This window comes from Dioscorea cayenensis, chromosome 6 (assembly GCF_009730915.1).
Source record: "Dioscorea cayenensis subsp. rotundata cultivar TDr96_F1 chromosome 6, TDr96_F1_v2_PseudoChromosome.rev07_lg8_w22 25.fasta, whole genome shotgun sequence".
NCBI classification, from domain to species: Eukaryota; Viridiplantae; Streptophyta; class Magnoliopsida; order Dioscoreales; family Dioscoreaceae; genus Dioscorea; species Dioscorea cayenensis.
In genome coordinates this window covers 3,022,885-3,043,079 of record NC_052476.1, presented here as the reverse complement: position 1 = coordinate 3,043,079, position 20,195 = coordinate 3,022,885, and the positions used below count along the sequence as shown (strand labels likewise).

Genomic DNA, 20,195 nt, shown 5'->3' with positions numbered 1-20,195 from the left:
GTACTCCTTTACGCACATTCGTATCACTTTGGAAGTCTCTTACCAACCAGTTGGTTAATGTCTATGCTAACCGTAAGGTTATTAGGGCTCTCCAATACCTATCTTTTTGCATGACTATATGTAACTTTTTCGGTTAACAAACTCTCTTAGTTATGCATTGTCCAAGTGATGCTAATTGGAAATGCCTTGAAATGTCTGCTTTGTTATTTAAAAGGTACTATCTCTTATGGGCTTAGGTGGCAACAATACTCTGATTCTTTCTTAAAATATCTTTTTTGATGTTGACTGAGCTAGTAATCAAGATGATCAAACCTCAACAAGTGGTTATGTTGCCTTTCTTAGACCCAATTTAGTGTCATGGAGTTCCAAGAAACAACGATCAGTAGCACGATCTTCAACTGAGGCAGAATGTAAAGCTATTGTCACTACTGCCTTTGAAACTCAATGGGTTCATTCTCTACTTCAAGAGTTGCAGATTCCTACCTCTACACTTGTTTTATGTTGTGACAATATTGGTATCCATTTATACATGCTCTAATCATATTTATCACTCTAAAACGAAGCACATTGAAATCGATTTGCATTTTGTTCTACAATTGGTGAGTGAAGATAGCATTCTTGTTGCTCACATTTCCTCTAAAGATCAGTTGGTTGATCTTCTCACCAAAGCTATCTCCAAACATTCTTTTCAACATAATTGAACCAAGTTAGCAATGCTTGATGGCACCACTTGCGGGGGCATATCAAGGAAGAGAAAGTCAAGACTTTGTCTAGTTAGTTATAACATCTTATCATCTATTATTCAAATTGGCATTATCATTCTATTGTAACTAGATACTATATTTCTACAACTACACTTGTATAAATATCAAAAGTAATGTTGAATGACCAAGTTCCTTTCCTCACTCATTTTACTCACTCATTCCTTTTTCAATGTGAATAACCCAAAATGACTTCCATGAAACACCTATACTCTCAAGAGTGTGACTTCCAAAGTAGTTCAAAAACTCATGAAGACCTAGTTCGGTGTTTTTTTTCCCTAGAAGTCAAAACCAAGAATCGGAGATTATTCAAAGATGGGACTTTCCAATTCCAAGCCGACTTCCATGAACTTAACACATGGAAATGCACCACTTCCATCACTTCATATTCATTTCCAAAAACCAAACACCCCCTAAACATATGATGTATATTACTTAAATATTCCTTAGCCTCATGTCCTTTTTCTTAAATAAATAAAATTATATTTATTTTTCAAGGAGGGTCAAATAATAATATTTTATTTTCAAGAAACTTGATAAAGTGATAGACGCATGCAAGCAAATGTAACAATATTACATAGGTGGCAGAGAATGAACTAAGGGGCCGTTTGGTATGGGGAAAGTAACAACTTTCCCTGGAAAGTTGAGATTGTGAAAAACTTTCATATGTTTGGTTGAAAAAAAGACCATGTAAACTAATGATCAAATTGTAATTACTTTCTTTTTGACCAATGAAAAGGATTCACATGGGGAGGGGGTGTGAAACGGATTACATCATGGGTGGGAAAGTAGGAGACACGTAAAATTCCAATTTCACCATTTTCTAACATTAAAATTCTTCTCTTTTGTCATGTCTTCTATTTTAAAACCCCAACTTTAGCAAAGAACTTCTCCACCGTCTTCCTTTTCAAAACCGTAGCGCAAGCCAATCTCGGTAAGTCATATAATTTTTTGTAATTTTTTTAAGAATCTTTTCTTATTGCCTTTGATATTGTTTTATTGATAATGGATTCTTATTGAAAACTCATTGAAAGAAACATGCACAATACCTTTTTCTTTAGGTAAGATCTATCCACAAAAAGATTGCCAAAATTCATATAGAAAGTGTGCCTCTTGGATAAAGTCCGGGTAATCATATTTCTCATAATAGAAAAACAAGGGTATCTAAGCAATTTTCTTAATTTATTTATATATAAACCATTGATTAATGTGAAAATTAAAACATAGTTAAAATTAAAATAATTGATTTTTATTGAATGGTAAAATTGAGAATAAACATAACTTTGCATGTAAAGGTTATTCATAACAAACAAAGGAATTCATTTTGCATGTATTTCAATTGCAATTTTCAAGGTTTATACCAAACACGTATTGTTACTTTACAGGGAAAGTAAATGCAGGGAAAATAAATGCAAGAAATACTTTGCAGGAAAAGTGTTTCCATGTAAAGTACCAAACGGGCCCTAAGGATCCGTTTGGTTGCAGAGTATGGGAATGTGGGGATGGGAATGGGGAAGGAGAAGGAGATGGGGATAGGAATAAAAATAGGGAATGGTGATTGGAGATGGAAATAAAAGTAATGTTTGGTTGGAGCGAATGTGGATAGGGATAGAAGAGGATATAGGGAAAAATTTTAATAAAATTATTTTTGTACCCTCTCATATTATAATTAAATAATATATTTTAATTGCAAAAAAAATTATTAAATGGATCCAATTTCTATAAATGTTTTTTACATAAGTTATTGATGTATTTATTTTCTAAATAAAAATTTAAATTTATACATTTTAATACAATTTAATTATTTTATTTAAAATAAACAAATGCCCAAAATTAATTATTTTTAAATAACTAAAATTTTAATAAATATAATATTTAAAAAATATATGAGGTTTTTAATTTTCATCCAAAACATTATTCAAAAAAATTAAAAAATCTCAATTTGAAACCTACGCTATGAAATTGGATACTTTTATTATGTATCATATATTCAATAATTATAATATAGTATACTTATCTATAAACCTTATAAAATTAATAATGATAAATATCTTATCATATTAGTATTTTAAAATAACTTTTTAAAATATAAAAATAGATTTAATATTATTTATCATATATATATATATATATATATATATATGAAATTGTAAAATTAATAATAATAAATATCCTATCTTATCTTAATTTAAATATTATAAATTTTGTATATATATATCTTAAAATAGCAAACATGCATCTTATAAAAGTTCATGTTTTGATAATTAATTGAGATTAATATTTTTCCAATAACCTTTCAAAATATAAATATAAATTAATTCAGGATAAATTAAAGTTTTTTATTTATCAAATTATAAAATTGACAATGATAAACATCTTATTTTTAATATTATAGTCTATTATTGAAGATGACGGTTCAATTAAATTAGATGGTACTTCAATTACTTAGATATCAAAACATAATATGAAAGCAATTTTTTAAGTAATTCATATATGACTTATTTGTGTTAATTTTTAGTCATTTTAACTCTAGATTATCATTTAATTTCAATGAAAATAATATAATTTATTTATATCATTTGCTATGAATATTAATACTACAATCATTTGTATGCATATCAATAATTTTATTAGTTAAATCATAAATTGTTTTAATGTGCAAATAGATTGTGGGTTGTTTTTTTATTAATTTGCTTTATTTATTATATGGGATAGCACAAAATAATCTTTTATTGGGATCCCAACTATAAATTAATTTCAATTATAAAATAAAATTGTACTCGAATCTGGATTAGGGAAGAAAATTAGGTTGATTCATCTAGGGGAATAAAATAAAATTATTTAAAAAAGGGACAACATTAATAAGCATATATATGTATATATATAATCAACTATTTATCATATATATAACCAAATATTGTTAAATAAGTTTATTTTCCTCTACCAAAGCATCTTATTCTATTGTATTCTTCTAAAATTAATCTGTTACTCATATGTAAATTATTCCTATATTTTCTAAATATGAAATTAATTTAAATTTACTTAAAATCAAATACTTTTTTAATTAAGAAATATGAACAAGCTATTGATGGACTATAATTTGGAAGTGAAATAAAATTATAACTTTGAAGAAAATTAAAAATAAAGAATAATTTATGCTAACAATTACTAATATATCATATATATATATATATATATATATATATATATATATATATATATATATATATATATATATATACTCTATGTTAATTTCATCCTCTTATGTTCTTATTAAATGACACGTGGTGCATTCTTACGAAGATGTGTGGTGTCTTGCAAAAACACTCTAATTGTTTTTTCCTTTATACGCCCTAGCACTCTTTTGTCTTTGTCTCTAATTTCCCATCTCCAAACCCTATCGGGTGCTTTGTCCATATTTCCTCACGCCCTCCTCCCAAACCACTACACTCTCCACCTTCACCTCTACGGTCCCCTTTGTCTCCTTTGCCAACCCAACCCTCTTTTCCGACTCCATTTGAACCGTCTGCTTGCTGCTCGCCCTCTCGACGAACGCCACCCTCGCTCTCCACCCCCTCGCCAACTGCATTCTCTCCTCCGCCCTTGCCTCCTCACTTGTTCACCAAATCCTTGACGCGTGCACCCTTCATGGCATCATCACCACTACGAGCTTCCTCTTCTTAGCCCGCCTCCGCGACTGCCCCAACGAGAACGTCAACAACCCACTCACCGTTGTAGCTGCGGGGATGTCCAAGTGGCTTGATATCTATAGTGGGGTTTCGATGGTCCGGGTTCTTCTCAATTAGTTCTCGAACATACCTTGGGATCGCAGCCCCTCTCTGCCATCAGGGATTTGTGTAATCCATACCTTGATATCTCTTAATTACTTTGATGCTTTGAATGTGAGCCCACTTCTTGCTTTCTCCGTCTTGGGACGTAAGGGTCTATCCTGAACAGCAACAGCCATGAGATGTACTAAGGAGGCTAAGTTTTAAGAGGTATCATAATTAAAATCAAATATTGGTTTTAAGTCAAAGTATCTCTAGTGGTTCATCCAAATTCCAAACATATGATTTGTTGTTTTAATTCACATTTATTCTATAGGTATAAAATTATGGAGAAATTAATATAAAGTAAGGTATTATTTTTCTTCATTATTTTTTTTTAATTTTGATTCAAATTTAAAGTTTTTTTGTTTTAAATTTATCTTTTGTTTTGTTTACAGGGGTATGATATTAACAAAAAATAGGAAAAAAAAATATTTTCTTTCAATTTTTTGTTTATTTGCTTTTTTCTCATTAAATTTTGAATCAATATTTGATTTTGTTTGTTTTATTTTTATTGATCGGTACTAGATGGAGAGAAAAAAAAATTGCGAAGATCATTTTTTCCATTTAAATATCTTTTTGTTTGAATTTTGATTTAAGATTTGAGTTTGTTGGATTTTGTTTTTTGTTTTTTGTTTTTTTGATGATGAAAAGAAGATTAAAAAGTTTGCTAAGAGAGGGTAACTTTGTGTGAAGAATGAAAATGGTGCAAAAGGTAGAAGCCACTAACTTTTTGAATCATATGAAGAGGAGTTTCTTCTAGAGCCTCTGAAGATTCCCGGCCCACCTCCATGTCCTGTACTACCATTTTTTTTTCTTTCAATTTTTATATTTTTTTCCTTTAAATTTTGAATCTTTGATTTAATATTTTTATTTTGTTTGTTATATATTTTTTTCTGACAGTTATTAGATTAGAGAGGAAAAGATTGCAAAGACCATTTTTTTCATTTAAATATTTTTTATTTAAATTTTGATTATTATTATTATTTTATTTTTTTCTACTTTTAGATGCAGAGGAGAAGAGTGATAAATTAATGAGAAAGTTTTTATTTGTTTATTTTTATTTGTTGTCCCCTGCGATTTTTTTAATGTAACTGTATGATTTTTTTATATACTTTATCATATTTTTATTATTTGATGATCTATTTGATTTTTCTTTTCGTTTTTAATAATCATCACTTCAAATATGCATACAAAATAAGCATACATGAAATTAATGAATAAAAATTTATTTTTTAAAAAAAAAATCTTGAAAAGAAAATCCATTCCTACCCCTATTTTGAGTTTAGTGCTTTTTATAATTTATTTTAAAATTACAAAATTATTTTCATTATTTTTAAAACCTTAGAATTTCTCGGATTTGTTTTTAATTTTGATTGTGTTAAAAAAATATTTTTTTTTCATATTTTTAAATTATAATTATTTATTTTTTTTACGTTAATAAAGGCTAATTGTCTTTTAGCAACTTAAATAATTTTTTTGTTTTATAATGTGTACTGATATCAAAGATAAATGTAATTTTAAAAATAAATTTTTTTTTTGTTGTATTTTATACTGCTACTTTTGCTTCATAGCGACTTTAAAGTTTTCTAAATTAACTCCTCGTCAGAATATCTTTTGCTAAGTTGAAAAGCCTGATTTGTTATGTCCATCAGCTTGGCGTTGAAGGCAGCAATAGTTTCATCTTCCTCCATCTTCAGACTTTCTAACCTGCTTGTTAACATCTGAAGTTTAGAGATTTTCACCAGGTTTGTACCTTCATGTATTCTTTAGAAGATGTCTCAAGCTTCCTTTGCTGATTCACATGTGGCTACGTGTTTGAATTGATTTTCATCTACTCCTCCGAAAATAGCATTGAGAGCCTTCCCGTTTGCATTAGCCTTGCTCATATCTTCCAAACTCCACTTAACGCCCTCATCCATGCTTTCCAATAAAAAAAGACAGCATGAACTTCAAGGTAGTTTTTTATAAAATTGATTTTAGTAAAACCCAAAAGTGTTTTCTTTTAAAACCTTCTTTTATGAAAAAGTTTCTGTGAAAATTCTCAATAAATTAATTTTCTAAAAAAAAATTTATTGGTGTTTTCACAAAATCCCCAAATTAGAAAGAAAACAAACACATCACATCAGAATAAGATGGATGGAGCTCCCAAACGACTCCTAATAAAGGACTATACTTATTTTATTATTTAAAATAAAAAAATAATGGAGTTTCATTTGAGGTTGTTATTTGCAACCTAAAAATATTAAAGAAATCCTTGCATAGTAGTTGGATTAAAGAAAAAAAAAAATTGTAAGTGAAAAAAAAAAGAAGACTGAACCTCTATTTGGATAATTTCATTTTAGTGAGAAAAGGAAAATAAAGGATTGTTTGATAATTTTCTTTTCTAACGAGGGGAAAAAATGTAATTTGTTATTGAATAAATATGTTACTCATTCATATATAAGTGGAAAATGAAATGTATGAATTTCAAGGCCATAAACTCTCAACCATGAGAAAATTGGAATGAGAAAAGCCTGATGTGTAATTGTTATTATTTCTTTTTACGATATTTACAAATCACTTCATACAAACATTTTTTTATTATTCAGTCTAAGAATGAGCAAAAAAAAATGGATATGATGATCATGTCTGAATGAATTTGTCCAATCGGGTATGATGATCATATCCAAATGAATTTTGTCCGATCTAAAAAAATAGATCGGGTACCAGATTCAAAAAAATTGGATAAAAACCCGATTGGATACGGGCCGGGAAAAAAAGCTAGGTACCCAATCTGATTCCATTTTTTTACCCAATCTTTATATATATTCATTATTCATATAAAAATCTAAATTCCGACTCTAATCTATTTAAGATTTATTAATATATATATATATAATTTAAATTTATAGGGGCTAAAAGTAAAAAAAAATCCAATTTTTTAACCCAAAAAGTTATATTTTTTCTTTTAATTCCTCTCGTACATTTGTCAATTCACCGAGTCTTCTTTATAGTCTTTGAGTCAAGTGTGTTACAATTATGCTATTGCCACGGTGACTACCAATGTTAGTATAGATCTCTTACATAGCATATTAGTTCGAGGACACAAGTGTTGTAGATGTGCACCGTCTTTTACAGATGATTTATTCATATTTATTAAAAAAAATACAAATTAAAAAAAATCAGGGAGTTTCCTATAAAAAACGCAAAACTAAATCTCCAGGATGTTATTTGCAAAACTCAACATACCCAAAAATAGAAAACAAAAACCCCCAAAAATAGATTTTTTTTTAAAAGCCCCTTAATAAAGAAGCCTCTTCGCTCTCGCATCGAGGATAGAAACGTCAAGAGAAAAAGACTGAAAACGAAAACGAAAACGAAAAACGAAAAATGGAAAATGAAAATGAAAATGAATGAAAGAATGAATGAACGAGAGAGGTCGCCGATGGTGGCGGAGATGCATCAGCGACCCATTCAAAGCTCCTCGCTTCTCGCCCCTCCTCCTCCTCCTCCTCCTCCTCTCCACCAGCCGTCCATGGCGATCCAGATGGCACCAGCTCTCCTTGCCTCTCTCCTCGTCATGCTCCTCCTCCTCCTCCTCCTCTTCCTCCTCGCCTGCCGCCCCTGGCGTTTCATCCGTCTCGCTCGCCTCCGTCGCCTTCTCTTCTCCCCCACCATACCTTCCTCCGCCCTCAAGGTATTGCTTCTCTTCTGATTTTTGTGCTTTCTCTGCTTCTTCTTCGTCTTGTCTTGCTGTGGTCGCTTCGATCTCGCCTTCTTGTTTCCTTTTCCTTTGTTAGGGTTTCGGGTTAGTGTTAGGTTTTGCAGGTTTTTTTTTTCTTTTTTAAATTAAAATTTTGGGTTTTCTCGTTGATCGGTGCTGTTTCAGTTTATTATTATTATTATTATTTAATGTTGCTGCGAATTTTGATTGTGTTGAGTTCAATTGGTGCTGGGGAGGAATGAGGGTTTTGTTGTTGCATTGTTTTGATCTCGCCTTTTCTTGTATTTCTTTGTTTGGGTTTCGATTGGTGGTTTTCGTGTTTTTGGTTTTTTAATTCAATTGTTTGGTTTTTCTGATTGGTCATTGTGGTTTAAATTTATCACTTATTTTTGCTGTATTCTTAATTTTCTTGATTAGGGTTAGATCGGCGCTGCAGAGGAATGGAGGTTTTGGATTAGCGGTTAGGTCTTTTTATTAAAAAAAAAAAAAAATCAACTGTTTGGTTTTTCTGATTGATTGCTGTAATTTAAGTTTGATGCTTTATCTTGAATATTTGAGTAAGATTAGATTGGTATTTCAGAGGAATGGGGGTGTTGTTGCAATGTGTTTCTTTCTCATTAGATGGCCATTGTTGGCTTAGATCTCACATTCTCTTGTTTTTTGTTTGTTGGGTGGTTTCTGGATCAGTGGTTTCAGATAATGTTGTATTCTTTAAATCTATTGTTGCGTTATTCTGATTGATTATCATAGTTTAAGTTTTGTATTTAATGCTGTTGCATATGTCAATTATTTGAGTATATTCTTGTTAGAGAGGAATAGGGGTGTTGTTGCAATGGGCTTCATTCTCATTAGATGGCCATTTGGTTTGTGAATGTATGCTTTAAATGGACGTCATCTTCTGTCTTGTGTTTCTTTCTTTGTTTCAAAGAATTTGTAGTTTGTGGGTTGCTTTCTGATTGTTTTCTTGTTTGTGTGTCTCTTCTTTGAATGTTGCATAGCTTGGTTGAGTTTTGATTGAGATGATGTTGGGGAAGATTGGGTGTTGCAATGTGTTTATCATGAGCTGGGCATTAGCTTGCAATTCACTACTTTAAAATTGATGTCTCACCCGTAATGTGTGTCTGGATTGAAGGAAAAATAGAGAAGAAGCAATTAAAAATAATGGAAGGGATCCTGGTAGAACAAGGTACCTGAGTCTTGTAGATTGCAGCTTGTGGTATGATATCCCTGGGTTTTGCTCTTTTCTATGTTGTACTACATTATAGTCTTCTTTGCGATTTGTAGATTCCTCTGAAATCATGGCCCTGGTAGTAAGTCAAAATGATCTGGGAATCTGAACATGGAATTGATGCATGTGCTTGGAAACTAATGTATTGAAGGATCTGTTTGTAATGTTGCTTCATGACAAATTATGATCCTCATTGATTAGATTATGTTTCTCATCTATCAATTAAAAATTTTATATAATGAGTTTTAACCTAGCTTCAAAAATAGCTATCATCTCTTCCTAAAATACTTGAAAGATTTAGGATCGCTGCCTATAAATTTAGCAACTGCTTCGAGCACTAAATTTAAAATCCCGTAACTGCTACAAGAACTAAATTTATCATTAATGTGAAGCCAACTCTGATTGAAGGCTATAGAAAGATGTGTAAACAAGGACCAACAGGTTTAGTGAAGGCTTAGCTCAGGACCCCTCTACTTGTCAATGGCAGAGGCAAATAGACCTTTTGCATGTTTTCGTTAATCCATGAACAGGATCTACATAGCCCATGGATCCCATACATCTTGATTGGAAAAGAATCAATAGAAAAAGGGTGTAAGAAATTGTTTTTGGGCATGCATGTTGACTTATGCCAGTCCAATCCTCTGTTTGGTATGCGCTCTGTTATGTTGTTATCATTCTCTTGTTGAAGACAAGTCTCTAGCTATGTAGATGTGGTAATCAACTTGTAGGTTTATCTTTAATGCTCTGCAAATTTTATTTCTGTTGGTACTCAAGATCTACGTTATTCACCTGCAGTCTGATGATCTAGAAAGACCACTTTTTCGTGAAAATGAGGACTATGAATCAGGCCAGAATTATGATCTCTCTAGAAGTATTACTGATGTATCTGCCATTCGAATTGATGAGAGAAGTAATGCACCAAGTACCCATGTACTTGGCACTAAAAAGAGGGTTCAATCAGCTGATTTTCACATCAATGAAGGTGTGGGTTCTTCTATCAACTTGTATCATTCCTTTTATATTTATTCAAACTAGTTATAGATTTTTTTTAAGCATTTATATATATAAACTGGTGTTTTATTTATTCCAGCAAGTACTTTGTCATTGGATGTGATCTCTGATATCCCAGAAGCTCTGCAAGTTGGTCAGACACTTAAACGTCCTATAGTATCTAATTGGCCAGTTAAGGATGCAAAACATTTCAAAGATGCTAGCCATGATCTTGAATTTTCTGCCAAGGATGTTGGATCATTACGTAACTACTTCTCCTCCCACTACCTCCTGAAATCTTGTGCTGTTTTTATGTTATTAGTTTTTGCAGATTATGTAAGTTATGTCATTCTATCTTTTGTTAGAAGTGCAGGAAGCTGCTTGACCCTAGAGGTCATAGCTGGTCCTGCTCGGGGTTCATGCTGTTCTCGACAGTCAAAAGACACGGACATGCTTCCACTAACTCTTGGAAGGGTTTCTCCTTGTGATTTGCTGTTAAAGGATTCTGAGGTTTCTGGGAAGCATGCTCTTATTGACTGGAATATGAATGTAAGTAGTAATTTTTTTTGGTTCCGTTAGTTACATGTTTTCCTATTCCTGTTGATGCATGTGGTATCATGTTGGAGTTGCTAACATTATGGTCTCAGGCACTATATTTTTCTTGGCACTTTTCTAGTCATATTTATGTCCTGTAGTTGCTGAATTTGAATGGAAATTCCTAAGAGAGCTTTCTTGATCACCACTAAGTCTTGTTCCTGCTTAGCAAATATGTTGTTAGAACCACTAGCATGCCACTTGGCTTTAAGGTTATAAACACTTATCACTTGCCTTTAAGTATGTAAGCAATTATTGCCGCTTATTGTCCTGGGTCCTTCTCCTAAATACCTTACACTGTTTCTGCCACTTTGTTCTTTATATATGCAACTTGTACTAGTCTATCTTATTTACTATTGGTTTCAGAGTTCAAAATGGGAGCTTGTGGATATGGGCAGCTTGAATGGAACACTTTTGAACTCTCAGGCAGTTCACCATCCTCAATCAGAATCTCGGCATTGGAGCAATCCTGTTGAGCTTGCAAATGGAGATATTGTAACTCTTGGGACTTCGTCAAGACTCCATGTAAGTTGAGATGCCATCCTTTATTTTTATTAGATAAAAAAATCACTGAATCCAGCTCGAAAGAAGTGCATCTTTAGTTCCTTGACACAACTCTTCTTCATGTTATGATTGATGAACACCTTGTAGGAAGTTTTAACTTATAAGTTAGCACTTTTGGTTGACATATGCTCAGCCGGTATGGCAAGTTAATTTATTTTTGCAAGTGTAATTTACAGCTTTCAATTCCAGAGGTTCCTTTTGTTGATAAAATACTTGCAGTTTACATTTGATCTTCCCCTTGGTGAGGTTGAGAGTTGTTTTCTGTTAGCTGGATTCTTCCTTTTAACCGTGGAACAGTATGGAAAAATATTTTGTTTCTGGCCTTTTGAGTTTGTAGGTCAGTCGCAAGAAAAGATCCTCCTTAAGTGTTGTGCTTTTGGAAGGACATGGAGAGAAAGAAAGAAGGATAAAATGATTCAGCCTCGCTTGATAAGAAAACTTGCCATGAGCAAGACCAAAACGTTTGGTCCGCCACACTCAAATCAAAGATGAGTGATAAGAATCCAGCAACAGTTTGCAATATACAACTTTGATTCATAAACAACTTGCTCGTTTCATTTTCCATCACTTGGGTGTATACAATAGTACACTTACAAGTCTTTAACAACTCCTAGACTAAGGTGGATGTTCCCAGGTGCAATAAAGTTGGGTTTCCCAAGTCTAGAGAAAGTAAACAACTTGTGGAAATTTCAAACATGGGAACATTCAAAGTTTGAATGTTCCTAGGCATAATAAAGTTGGGCTTTTCCGAAGCCTAGAGAAAGTAGATAACTTGTGGGAAATTTCAAACATGAGGGAACATTCAAGCATTGAATTCTTCAACTTCCTTCGATTCTAGTGGCTTGTCTTAGAGAATTGCAGCTAATCCTTCTCCAGTGTTGTTGAATTTTCATAATTGTCTTTTTTTCAGTGGGAAATTTGAATTGATGGAGAAGATGGCTGAATTGGCTGGAGATTGCTTGATTTACACAATTTGAGTATAGTTATGAGTCTTAACTTTGCTTTAGCATTTTCATGGTTCACATCATTAAGGCACCGTTCTTCGTTTAGTGGAGCACTGGAGACCTTTATGGAAACTTAAAATATTTCTTACTGCTTAACATAAATTGAAATTTATAAACCTTAGACTACCAACTTAGTATGAATTAATAAGATATTTTTAGATTAGTAAGTGTACACCTTACTAATTGATTGTTTTCTTCAGGATAATCCTTTCTTTTGTCAGCTGAGAGTCTGCTCTTGTTTCTTTCAGTTTTAAACATATACTTTCTTTTATTGATTTTGTTTCTGGACTAGGCTATTAGTTGTGTGAAATTTTTGAGTTGGTTTTTAGTATTTGTTCATGAGCTTCGTGGAAAACATTGTAAGATATTGAGCAAGATTGTACAGACCATCTGCATGGTTAACGAATCTTATAGTTTTGGTTTTAGTGCCAAAAACTTCACACTATTTTTTGGCAGAGTACTCATGGGAAGCCTTTCATTTTGGTGTTATTGAGCTTCTTAATTTGGATGGTTTATCTAAATCTAATTGCCATTCTGAGTTAATCTGATTAACTTGATTTGTTGGTTGGTGATGTTTCACCAAAAAAAAAGAAAAAAAAAAGTTTCTGACTGCTCATTTGGAGCACGGCATGTGGAAGTGTAGGTGTTTGCTAGAAAGAAAGTCCACATGGTAATATTCTGGTAGTGTCAAAAGATATTCCTGTCATATCAAGATGAGCAAGTAACTTGGTAGCAAACTAGATATGATTCTATTGTTGACAATTTATTGTTGACAAGTTGCAGTTAAAAGTCATGTTGTAAGGCCATTTGTTAAGTGTGCAAAGCTGCTTAAAAGCATAATTTCTGTCATTTTCAAATTGAGGTTTTTATGAAAAGGAAATCAGTGCCATCAGTTTTCGAAAGAAATTGATTACTTATCATAAGTTCTCAATTAAAGCTCCTTTATTATTAGATGTCAGGGAAATTGTTTCAAATACCTGCAGGTAAGTGGTAATGTCAGAAATTTGCTTTGCAGTTTGCACTTTCATTTGGAAAATTTGGCTCATGTTGGAATATGTTTTTAAACCAAAAGTAATTTTTATATCAAAGTTAAACGTCTAAGTTATATGACATGATACCAATCACATAAACAACCCAGGCAAATCTGAATGTTTGTTTCCAACATTACTGTCCGTTGGCGGCCATTCACTTGTGGTTCAGATAACTGTTTAGCTAACCTTTTATTTGCTGAAGCAAAAAATTTAAAAATAAAAAATTAAAGGAACAATGCCTACTTAACGCTTGCTTCATTATTTACTTTTTATTTATCAATGAATGTGGATCACCCTTTGAAGTGTAATGGTGAAAGTTCATTAATTGTATTACTATGTTGTCTATGTTTTTCTTTGTAAAAAGTTCTTACAAAAGAATATATGTTTGATCCAGAAAACTAATATCTTGGTGTTTTCAAGTTTTGATTTTGATAAATGTTTGAAATTTGTTAGTGTCACTTTTTCTCATTGTTTGAACACTAAAAAAAAAAAAATGAATGCATTCTCCATTTATTGCATCCATGGTATTTTTGTTCTTGTTTTTTTTTCAATAATGCAACTTATATAATACTTTTCATCTTTAAGTCACATGATATTGAAGCTTTTCTTTGCTTATTTTTTAAAGAAACAAAGGTACCAATTTTCTATGTTATGTTTGCTTACTCACATCTAAGAGGCTTCCTTGTAATGGTGACCTTTTAAGTATAGCCTTTACCTTTCTAATTGGCAACATTTATTTTGGAAAAAGTATGTTTTACAGGTTTTCATCCTAAATATAATTTGGATCCATATTGTTTGATTGTTACAGGTTCAAGTTACACAACACATTGACAAGCAAATTCCTTTTGGCATTGGTATGGCATCTGATCCTATGGCTATGCGTCGTGGTGGAAAAATGCTTCCTATGGAAGATATGTGCTATTGCCAGTGGCCTCTTCCTGGTGTTGACCAGGTTTGTTTATCGTCACATTTTTTGCATTTCTGCGAGGTATCTTTCTCAATCATATGCTCTTAATGCAGTATGGACTTTTTTGCATCTTCGATGGCCATGGGGGGGCAGGAGCAGCTAAAGCTGCAAGCAAGTTAGTTCCATCTTTTCTTTGCTTCATTCAGTTGCATAAATCGTCTTATTATTGAATTTTCCATGTCACAAATTGCCCTTGATGGATTTGCATGATTACTCCTCGGCTCTTCCTATAAGAAAGAAGAAAAAAAAAAGCTATTTTTTTGCTTTATCTGAATTTGAAGTATTGCTTATGCCATCATGTTCTGCTCGTAATTTTATGTCAAGCCCTGAGGTATGTTAAAGTTACCAATAATTTACATATAGTTTTTAGTGATGAACATCTTTTTATGTATGTCATAAATAGCTGTGCAGCAGGTGACCCAATTTGTCAATTTTTTAAAATTTATTTCTTGTATATACGCTATTAAATGCTATTAATTCTTGTTGTGGGTTCTTTACAAAATCAAATTACAAAATTAAATATACTCTTGTAGAGCATCATGGAATTGCGTGATTATATTTATATGGTATCCTTTTGAGAACTACTTGTTTTGTTGGCCTGTTACTTTGTAACCTCATCTTTCTCAAAAAGTAAGATGTGGTGATTGCATTACTCTGTGCTTTCAAGTATAAACCACAAAGTAGTTGTTCTTTTTCTTTGTTTCTCTCTCGCTTTTTGATAATTTTTCTGTAGTATCTCATTATCATCAATCTCCTTCAGCTAAGTTAAAAAATTCAGTTCAGTTCCGCGTCCATTTGCATAAAAGGTTCAACACAGTTATACACTACAGGACACCAATGTTCTTAAATGTGTGTGGATATCCTGTACTGTGTAGCATAAATGATTTATCAGACAGTTCCATCACATTTAGATTTGATTTCTAATTGATTAGTTTTGTACGCACACATGAATTGTTTAAAGTTCTTAGCAGCTTATAGACCTTCACCAATGATAGAGATTAGATATTTTTGCATATGTAAATAACTTAATTGCATATGCACCTCTCTGCAGGTATTGGGATTGTGTGTATAACCCTAGAAATCAATAGCAGTTGCATAGTGTTATGTTTTCCTTCCTGAAATGGAGAGTGGAAAATGTTCACTTTGTGCTTGCATATGTAGCATGATGAATTATGCATTTTCATATTTAACCCTCTGAATGAAGTAATGCTAAAACAAAGCTTTGGGTTTACAAAAATACCCATTTTGAATTTGCATGCTTACCATTATAAATTATGGGCTTGCTGTTAACCCTTCTGAACAAAGAGTAAAGCCAAAATGAAAGTTTCTGTGCAATATTCTTCCAACTTATTTTGCAGTTATGCTTCTATAGAGAATACTTGAGTGGAATTGCTTTCTGAGTTTAATGATAAGCTATTTTACAAGTTGTCGTGTGATTCTATCACTGTTAATTTGATTGCCTAGCGTTCAAACTTAAGTTTTACAAATAGTTCCTGCTATTTCAGAAACATAGATTGGAAGAAATATGTTTCTTGTGATTTAATTTTAATTACATAGTTGATAGCAAAAACCTCATTTTCGTTCATGAAACTATTACCCATTTCCAGTGGCTTTACCTCAAATTGGCATAGTAACACATGAAAACATCATAACTCAATAGAGTAAATGGGCACATAATCTTAGAAAAAGAAATATCACGTCCTCAAAGCTGGTTATAGGTATGCTATGTTGGAGGTAGCTTTTTCTACATTATAAAAATTGCCTGTCAATGCAGAATTTTAGGAGCCTTTCAGAATCTTCTGTCAAGATGATTTATGAGTTCAGAATCAATTTTTTTTTTTTTTTTGTTTTTGTTTGTAGCAGAAGGTAAAATCTTTTCTCTTGTGAAGAAAAATGATACCTTAAATCATCTGTTTAGGAACATGGGCTTAGGAGGAGTCAGTGCTAAATGTACTATTGGCTATGGTAGAAATCCTGCAGTTTGAGATGTTTCTCTGTTTAGTGAGTGAGAATAATGGAAGATGATACCCTGTGTCATCACTTTTTGTGTGACATGATGGTGAGCGTTGTGAAGAAAAGTTGTGGGAATGCATTTAATTAATTCTAAATTAGATGGATCCTGGGCGTCCTCTCTTTCTACATGGAAAGAACTGACTTATATATTTTCTTTTTCTGGAGAATACTGAACAAGATGACCTTTCTGGAAGTAAAAATAATGTATTGGTTGACTTTTCTTTTATTAATTCTCTTGTTCCCTATCTACCCAAATATACTCCAAATCTTTATATAATCTGCTGTAGTTTTAACCTGTAAGAAATCCTGATTGGGAGATGGCTATGTACTACTGGAAAGACTCGGACATCATATGATTCTTGGAGAGTATGTTGGTAACCTCCGAGAGATAAACACCAACAATTGGGAAATGATGTGCTTATTCAGCCTGAATTTAATTTGTCAGAAATCGGAACTATATGAAGCTCAATTGATATGCTGAAAATTTCTATAATAGTATCTGCTTGGGACCTTTTTGTCCTGTATATAGTTTTTCTTTTTCTTACTTCCCTTATTAATTAGGGTGGCTTTTTTTGTTATTTTTTAATGTTATTTCGTGGTTCTGCACTGTGAATGTTACTAAGCAGATTTACGGATGTATTAGAGACTTGCATGGTTTTTTGATCTGCTGAATGCCATTTGAGCTTTTATTTTATTTAACAGTTCCATTCCATTGCATTGCTTGTTTATGTGATTTGTTTTGAGGTTTCCGACAGAGTAATGTTTCATAGGGACATTGTTGTAAATTTAGTAAAAGATGCAAGATGTTTAGTGCTTGTTTTCTTTTGTCCATTTTTTTTCCTGACCTTCTCTTCAATGCATTGCCAGACAATATGTTGGAATATGCTATTGCATAGGTGTTTTTTCCCTAATCCTTTCAATCCCCCTGATATATTATATTGCTGATAACTCTTTTCTCCATTGTGTTTATAAAGGTTGCTACCAAAGAATGTTGCCAACATTCTGTCAGATCCTGATGCGAGGGGGAAGGTTTTCTCGCAATGTGATGCTTCAGGTGTCCTAAGAGATGCATTTTCTTTGACAGAAGCTGCTCTGGATCATCAATATGAGGTTTCTGTTACTCCATTTATCCACTCATTCCTACATCTCTCTCTCACCCTTCTCTCATATACAATGAGCATTTAGATGTTTGTTGCAATGCTGCAGTTTAAATTTCCATTATATTAACTGTTGTTTATTTTTGGAATCTGGAATAATCCTGTTGGGGTGATAGTTTTCTACTAGAATTCTTTCTGCTAAATTCCCATATAGTTGTTTGCCATCTGGATCAACTATTGTAAAGATCTGGCAGTTTTGTAGTTATTTGGTTTTTCATCAATAAACTATTCCTGTCAGTATGCCAATCTTGTCTTTCATTGTACAGGGGTGTACTGCAACAGTTCTTTTAGTTTGGCTTGATCATAACGAAGAAATCTTTGCTCAATGTGCAAATGTAGGTGATTCAGCTTGTATTATGAGGTATGTCTTTCTTCACCATTTTTAATGGTTAGTTATAGATAAGGTTAGAAGATAATAGTGGACACAAGTACATTTGTTTAGCATAGTTCATTTATTGTTTTTTCTGGAAGATGATGCCCATTTTTGGTCATTTGTATAGATAACAATATGATAGGATAGTTAAAGGTTTTGCATCTTTAGTTTTACTGGTAATATCATTTAAGTTGTTTGGATTGATGAAGGAGAAGAAAAACAAAAATGGAAAAATGCTGTCTTTTGTTCGATTGAATGCAGCAAAAATAAGATAAGAAAACGAAAGTAAATGAGATATCATGTTTTTCCTTTCTTTCCCTTTTCGAGAAAAACTTTTCTGGCTTTTCTTTCTTTATATCCTCTTTTTATATTATAATAACAAACTAAGTCTATTAAGCTTGATTTGAAGCTAGTTATGTTTTGTAATCAATTGAACCATACCCAAGCTTGAGTAGTTTTTGTGTCATTAGCTGGCCACAGACATAGAAACAGCGGAAAATTTTCTGGCTCCATCAGTTTGCCTGCTATGTGTCCTATCCTTCATACTGAAAGGATCTACATATAGTGCCTGCCAGCTCATCTGAATCTTATTTGTCAGGAGGTTCTTTGCTAAAGGATTGTGCTTAAAAATGAATGAGCAAATGCGAAGGCGCATATCATTTTGCATCATTACATACAGCATATAGCTTTCTATTGATTCACTTTTCACACAATATTATCTGATCAGTTGTCCATCTTCTTCAACTGATGGAATTGTTCTTCTGTGGGCAGTATTAATGAGAAGCTGATCAACATGACAGAAGACCACCGGTTATCTAGTTTGACTGAGCATTCTCGCATGGCAAAAATGGGGATGCCATTGAAAGATGGTGAAACACGTCTTTGTGGTAACATCTCAATTCTGCAACAGTGGTCTTTGATGAGATTGTAAATAATCCTGAAAAAAAAAGGGTGGTAAAAAAACATGTATGCCTTTACTTACGCAGGCATAAATCTTGCTCGAATGCTTGGAGACAAGTTTTTGAAAGAACAGGATGTGAGGTTCAGTTCAGAGCCCTACGTAAGCCCTGTTGTGCATATATCAAAAGCATGTACAGCATTTGCAGTTATCGCAAGGTACACACTTGGTTAACATGGAACAAAGCTAAATTCTTTTGATTCTTGAAACCTTAACAATTGTTTTTAATGTAAATAAAATGGCAGTGATGGTCTATGGGATGTTATTAGTAACAAGAAAGCAGTACAGCTTGTCCTTCAGGTAACTGTCAAGTTATAGTTATTCCTCACCAGCTTATTAAATATCTTGAGGCATCCTTTGTTGAAATTTGCAGATGAAGGCTAGAGAGAATGCTCATGACCAGGATTCGGCGGGGCGGATAGCAAATTTTGTATTAAATGAAGCTAGGGCATTGCGAACCAAGGACAACACATCAGTTATCTTATTAGATTTTGATTCTATGAGAATTGATAGTTGTATCACCAACTCCTAGCTCTAACTGACAACTAATATAGTTAGCTGCTCATCATTATCTCAATGGTCATAGTTTTTCCAGGCCTTGCGTTTTTCGTACTTTCCCGTTGTGTGCTTTTCTCTTTTTAAGTTTCTTTGATAGAGTGATATTACTTATTTAAACTTAAACTTCCTAGATGAGTTATTTAATCATGTACATACAGAAAGAAAAAATAAAAGGGGGTGGTTGTTCATTTGGGAAGTTTAGTGCTGTAAATAGCTGTACTCCTTGTTCAACTGTGTAATTAGTTTGGCCCTTTGGTAGTCAACATTGCGTTTGAGAACCTGGGAAGACCTTGGTTTCACCGTGTTGTCATATATATATATATATATATATATATATATATTTCAACATAATTACTTTAACGTCTAGATTTAAAATATAATTAGTGCGTTAATGGTCAATGGAAATCTCCCGTTGGATGCGGTGCTTTTGTTTTTGCAAAAAGGGTGGCAAGTCTAAGGGCGCA

The 20,195-nt window shown here is 32.6% G+C and overlaps 1 protein-coding gene across 2 annotated transcripts; it reads left to right on the top strand.

Annotated features, from left to right (window-relative positions):
- Positions 1–7,938: 7,938 nt before the first annotated feature.
- LOC120263526 (protein phosphatase 2C 70) lies at positions 7,939–19,919 on the top strand. Of its 2 annotated transcripts, XM_039271467.1 has the most exons (14): positions 7,939–8,267; positions 8,712–8,754; positions 10,318–10,504; positions 10,613–10,777; positions 10,886–11,061; positions 11,473–11,631; positions 14,514–14,657; positions 14,726–14,787; positions 17,660–17,795; positions 18,109–18,203; positions 18,987–19,102; positions 19,202–19,331; positions 19,419–19,473; positions 19,547–19,919. In XM_039271467.1, exons 1-14 carry the CDS (start codon positions 7,996–7,998, stop codon positions 19,703–19,705), a joined length of 1,899 nt encoding a protein of 632 aa, XP_039127401.1. In that variant the 5' UTR covers positions 7,939–7,995; the 3' UTR covers positions 19,706–19,919. The 2 variants fall into 2 exon arrangements, with proteins under 2 accessions (XP_039127401.1, XP_039127402.1); XM_039271468.1 differs by lacking the exon at positions 8,712–8,754 and having other exon boundaries at positions 8,014–8,267; positions 19,547–19,705.
- Positions 19,920–20,195: the final 276 nt, after the last annotated feature.

Bases quoted from the DNA above. Each gene is read 5' to 3' on its own strand.
- LOC120263526 (XM_039271467.1), top strand. From the start codon at position 7,996: ATGAACGAGAGAGGTCGCCGATGGTGGCGGAGATGCATCAGCGACCCA. The intron at 10,505-10,612 runs GTGTGGGTTCTT...TATTTATTCCAG, and splicing joins TGATTTTCACATCAATGAAG to CAAGTACTTTGTCATTGGAT. The intron at 19,103-19,201 runs GTAACATCTCAA...TTACTTACGCAG, and splicing joins TGGTGAAACACGTCTTTGTG to GCATAAATCTTGCTCGAATG.